This window comes from Camellia sinensis, chromosome 10 (genome assembly GCF_055761805.1).
Source record: "Camellia sinensis isolate YWXY chromosome 10, ASM5576180v1, whole genome shotgun sequence".
NCBI lineage: Eukaryota > Viridiplantae > Streptophyta > Magnoliopsida > Ericales > Theaceae > Camellia > Camellia sinensis.
Window position 1 is genome coordinate 27,055,360 of NC_138970.1, and position 5,010 is coordinate 27,060,369.

The 5,010-nt window shown below is 37.2% G+C and overlaps 1 protein-coding gene across 1 annotated transcript; it reads right to left on the reverse strand.

The window, feature by feature from the left end:
• Positions 1-1,172: 1,172 nt before the first annotated feature.
• On the reverse strand, positions 1,173-3,209 carry LOC114294857 (uncharacterized). The gene is made up of 3 exons (XM_028239024.2): positions 2,602-3,209; positions 1,686-1,991; positions 1,173-1,461 (listed from the first exon to the last, which is right to left on the reverse strand). The coding sequence occupies exons 1-3, from the start codon at positions 2,977-2,979 to the stop codon at positions 1,396-1,398; spliced, it is 750 nt and encodes a 249-aa protein (XP_028094825.2). The 5' UTR covers positions 2,980-3,209; the 3' UTR covers positions 1,173-1,395.
• Positions 3,210-5,010: the final 1,801 nt, after the last annotated feature.

Consider the following 5,010-nt stretch of genomic DNA (forward strand, 5'->3'; position numbering starts at 1 on the left):
TATTTTTTTTTTGAAAAAATTGAAAAAATTTTTTTATTTTTTTATGCAAAACTGAATATTTTAGGATCATTATGATAGAACGTTGATGTGCAAAACTGAAAAAATAAAAAATAAAATAAAATATTTTAAAAATGAAAAAGTGATAATATTCTCAGTTTTAAAACTAAAAAAAAAATGGATAATGTTCTCGATTTTATTAGATAATTGTATCAAACCAATAAGTAGAAGATCAAAAGCGTTTAATCTCATGCTCTGTTTTTTTTCATCAGTTAGTGAAATAATTATCTGGAACATCACTATACAAAAATTGATAATATTTTTAGTTTTACTAAATAAAACTTATTGGTTCAAAAAATCTTAAATAAGACTTGAGTTACCATAACATTTGTAAACAGGACTTTTCAGTAATTAGTCTAAAATATAAACTAATATCAAAAAAATATTTTGAACTTTTAAAAATTATTTCTATCTCCAAAGATAAAATTATGTAAAATTGATAATTTTTTTAGATATTTAGTTTTTTTTGTCACCAAATTAATTTTTATTATGTGTTTGAATGATAATCACGTAATTGGTAGTTGTTTTTATTTTCATTAAATTAGTTTTTATTTTTTCAAAAGTCAAATATTGAGACAACTTTGATATCATTATTGAACCAATCCATTAAATCAAAAAATCCAAAACTAAAGATATTTATATATTAAATATATCGATTACACATTAAAATCCTAACAACCACCTATTACATAATCATCATCCAAACATATAATAAAAATTAATTTGATAAAAAAATAAAAGTCTAAAATTTATTAATTTTACATAATTTTATCTTTGATAAGTAAAAATAATTTTTTAAAATTAAAAAAATATTTTTTTGATATTTATTTTTATCAAATTAGTTTATATTTTATCAAATTGATGATTTTACCCTTGAAATTAAGTAATAGTATCTACAATTGTCTTTGTTTGAAACAATATTTAAAATTTAAGGTTAAATGTGTCATAATTTAAAAGTTAAGAATTAAAGTAATACGACTCTCAAACTATAAGGATTAATAGTTTAATTCGCCCAGTTTTATAGTAATTTATACCAAGAATTAAAACAATAGGAGAGACAAAGAACTATCAGCAGGAATTCTTTTCAAAACACAATTATCAAACAGGCATACATATGTATTAAAACATAAGCACTGGATATTTTATATAACATTAGAGAAGGCATAAAATGTTACAACAATTGCCACTAAAAACTATTTTAGAAAAAAGAGTCAGACCTTGTGTTTAAAAAAAAAAACAAAAAAACAAAAACAAGGACAAAAACACAACTGAACAAACCTCAACATTTGAATGGCTTGGCAATAACCACCAATACATGAGAATGAAGGGGTTAGGAGGTCAAGTAACCCAATAGTCGTCCCCTCTTTGATCCCCAACATACTGTGAAAACCTTGAGTGGATTACCTGGAAAACATGAAGTGACACCGCTAAATTTTTTATTCCTAAACTTTTTCCAAAAAACGTAACTAAAATGAGTAAATCCAAGTGTACAAAAGATTTTCACAAAACAAGACACAGTTACGAGACAAATGGTGAATTCCACATATGTGATCAATCATTTATCTCACATCTATACCCATTATGTGAAATTTTTTTGTGTTCATAGCACATCTGAACTAGAATTTTACCTGGGCAAAAAAGGAGAAGAGTTTGAGTGAATAATTCAATGCTTTCCAAACACAATCTGAAACATAGCCTTCACTAATCTTGAAGATGTTGCTTAGATAAACCCCAGTTGCACAACTGAGCATTGCTACAATTACAATAACCAATACATTCCTTGTTCTCATTGTAACAAGTTTCTTGAAAATTGAAGAAAGGTAAAGCAAGATGATCAAACTACACAAAATGATTCCTTTATGATCTTTCTGAGAGATCAATTGGGACAGAAAAGCAATGATTCCAATGACAATGGAACTGACAAACACTGGTTCCTGCAATCACATATGTCAAATTGCAAAAATCAGCATAGAGATTAGGTAGGACTAATTCACTTATAAATTTCATATACAAACAATCAATTTCATCAATTTAATTCTTAAAATTTCTAATTTTAGTTAATATGGTTCAATTGGAAACACTAGTCTTAGCTAATACTGGTGTGAACTTAACCTAAGGTGCAATAAAATAATTAACATAAATCATATAACCAAACACTAATCTTCTTACTCGCACTATAAACATCCATTTTCTTCTCCACCTCTCGTCCTCTCTCATCCTATCCCTTTCTTAATTTGTTCAAATTTTAAAATGATTTTTTCGCCCATCAAATTAGGCTTCAACGATTATTGATTTGACCAATCGTCCTCAATTAGAAACTCTAGGACTAAATACATGATATTTGATTGCTTAGAGATGAAACGCCAAAAAATAAATAAATAATTTGAAGATAAAAGTGAAATTAACCCAAAGATTATAAAGTTACAGCAATACAAGCCCAAAAAATAATAGCAGAAAGCTTATAAAAAGTAATTTTACAGCAAAAAAAAAAAAACACAAAAATAAACACAGTTTTTGCTTTACTAATTTCCCATAAAGCTATACCTCATGAGAAAATTGTCTGGGTTGATTTACTGGAAAATGAGGTTCTGGGTGTCCAAGATTTGAGATTTGCTTGACAGAAGAGGCTTTTTTCTTGGTGTGTGGAGGCCGAATTTTCCCAAGAAAGCGGAGGAATTTGGATTTGAAGGATTTTCCTTTCCTGGGAAGGGGAAGCTGGGGGTCTGATTTCTTCCTGAATTGGAAGACAGAAGGACAGAGACTGAGATTGAGGTTGAGATTGATGGGAAATGGAGATGAGTTGGAAGTGGGTAAAGTGTTGGTGGCATTGAATTTGAAATCGAAGAGTTTGTACTTGGCATGAACTTTGATCTGCCATGGATGTTGTTCTTGTTGTTTTTGTTGTTGACTCTTCGATTGCATTGTGAGGAGGAGAAGAAGAGTGGACTCAATGTGTACTTGCAAATTCACAATCACTTCTGAACTTCCAGAATTGGGTTAAGTATTTGGAGGAAAAATGTAGATCAAAAATCAACCAATTGATAGGGATTAGAAGTTGACTTGACAGTATTGGAGGAAAAAATGTATATCAGAAATCAACCAATTGATAGTGGCATTAGAAATCGACTGCTTAACTGACTTAGGTTTTGTTTGGCGTTTTAAAATAGTCTAGGTTATTTTAGTATAAGTACTATTTTATTTGGATTATAAAATATTTAATTTGGATCATGAAAGGGAGATTTGCGCCGGACAAGTACGGCCAAGCTACGATAACGCGGGTTATAGCGGGTGGCCGAGTCACATCGTTTGCTCGGTTGGAGTGGCTCCACGGGCCGTCGCGTCGGGCCGAGCTAGATCAGTCGATCGGAGCATGGGGTCATGCGTGTTCCCGACCGAGCTGTGATTCGGCTAGGCATTCGTGTTCCTGATCGAAGCCGCGCCAAGCATAGCCCAGAATGAATTTAGACCGGGGCGAAGGCCAGTGCGCCTCACGGCCAGTCAATCCAGAAGAACTGACTTCTTACAGCTTGGCCGTATTGATCGTAGTTGTGTTTCTTCAAGGGATAGGTCGGTCATGATATCCCGGTTGAGTGTGCCACCTGGACCAATGATGTGATGGAGGGGAAACCCGCTCCAAGCACTCATCAATACTGCTTGGCAGTTCTGCATGTATTGTTTGGAGGTTTTGGCCTTTACACGCGTATGGTGGTGAGAGGCGAGCACTGCCACCTGTCTAGGGAAGGACAGCAGAGATAGTACGCGCATAATCCCTGAGGCTGCATGGCCAGCCTAGAAAAGGAAGAAATGGGAACGTTGGAGGTATGCTATCTGAACGACTCTCTCTCTAAAAAACAATATTCTTCTCCCTCAAGTGCTCTGACTTGATCGTCGGCGGGCTATTCGGGAAACACACCGCCGGGCAGCTCACCGTTTCTCTGTTTCCAGGTCAGACGTCGTTACGTGAAGCTTGAGTTCTAGGAGTACGGAAAGCAAAGGATATTTCACCCTCGTACAATTGGCGCCGTCTGTGGGAAGAGTTTGATACACAAACCTTGCTCTTCAAGCTTTTTCGACCGTTTCCATGGCTAACAACGATGAAACTCCACTGTCTGTCGTTGATGGTGTCACACCAGAATTTGTTTGTCGGAGAGAAGGCCCCCCAAACATTCCAACTATGGCGGGCCTAGAGACCTCTTCGAGAGGTGCACGAGACAAACGCGCAAGGAGTACTGATCGCTCAAAGAGTCCAGAGGGCCGTCGTCGGCGGGGGGATTCGCATGCACAGCGCCTGGAGCACAAACTCAAAGATCAGGACGCCCTCATTCGCAAGATGGCGGCTGAAATGGAGGTGCTGAAGCGCCAGATCAAAGGAAAGGGTGTTGCTGGAGAGAACAACCTCAGTAAGCGCACCCCGTCTCCTCGTTCTGGCAGTCGCAGCCAAGGAAGGACGCATTCTCTCTCTATCACCAGGAGCTATGGGGTTGGGGACTCCAACCCACAGGAGGGTAAATCTCTCACTCGCGACAGCGCCTACCGTCCCTCGCGCCCATCATCGACGTCGCGATACTTTTTTTCCACCCGTTCCAGAGACCTAAGGGATATGTTGGAGGAGAGGGCACGCCGTAAAGAGACTCAGAGATTGCCGGCGTTGCAGAGGCTAAGTTTCCAAATCCGGTGTAGTGAGGAAGTGGCAATGCCAGCGCCCAGAATGGTGGCCCCAGCGCTTATGGACAAAGAGCTGGCGAGACTTACAGCTACACCGTTGTCTCCAGAAATCGAGAGTACACCACTCTCTGCCGGATTCCACCAGCCTAAGTTCACCTTGTACGACGGCAAGACGGATCCGTACATGCACGTGAGTCATTACCGGCAAGTAATGGCTGGACACCGGCGCAATGACGTCTTGATGTGCCTTATATTCTCGGCAAGCTTGGGAGAACTGGGCCTGAAATG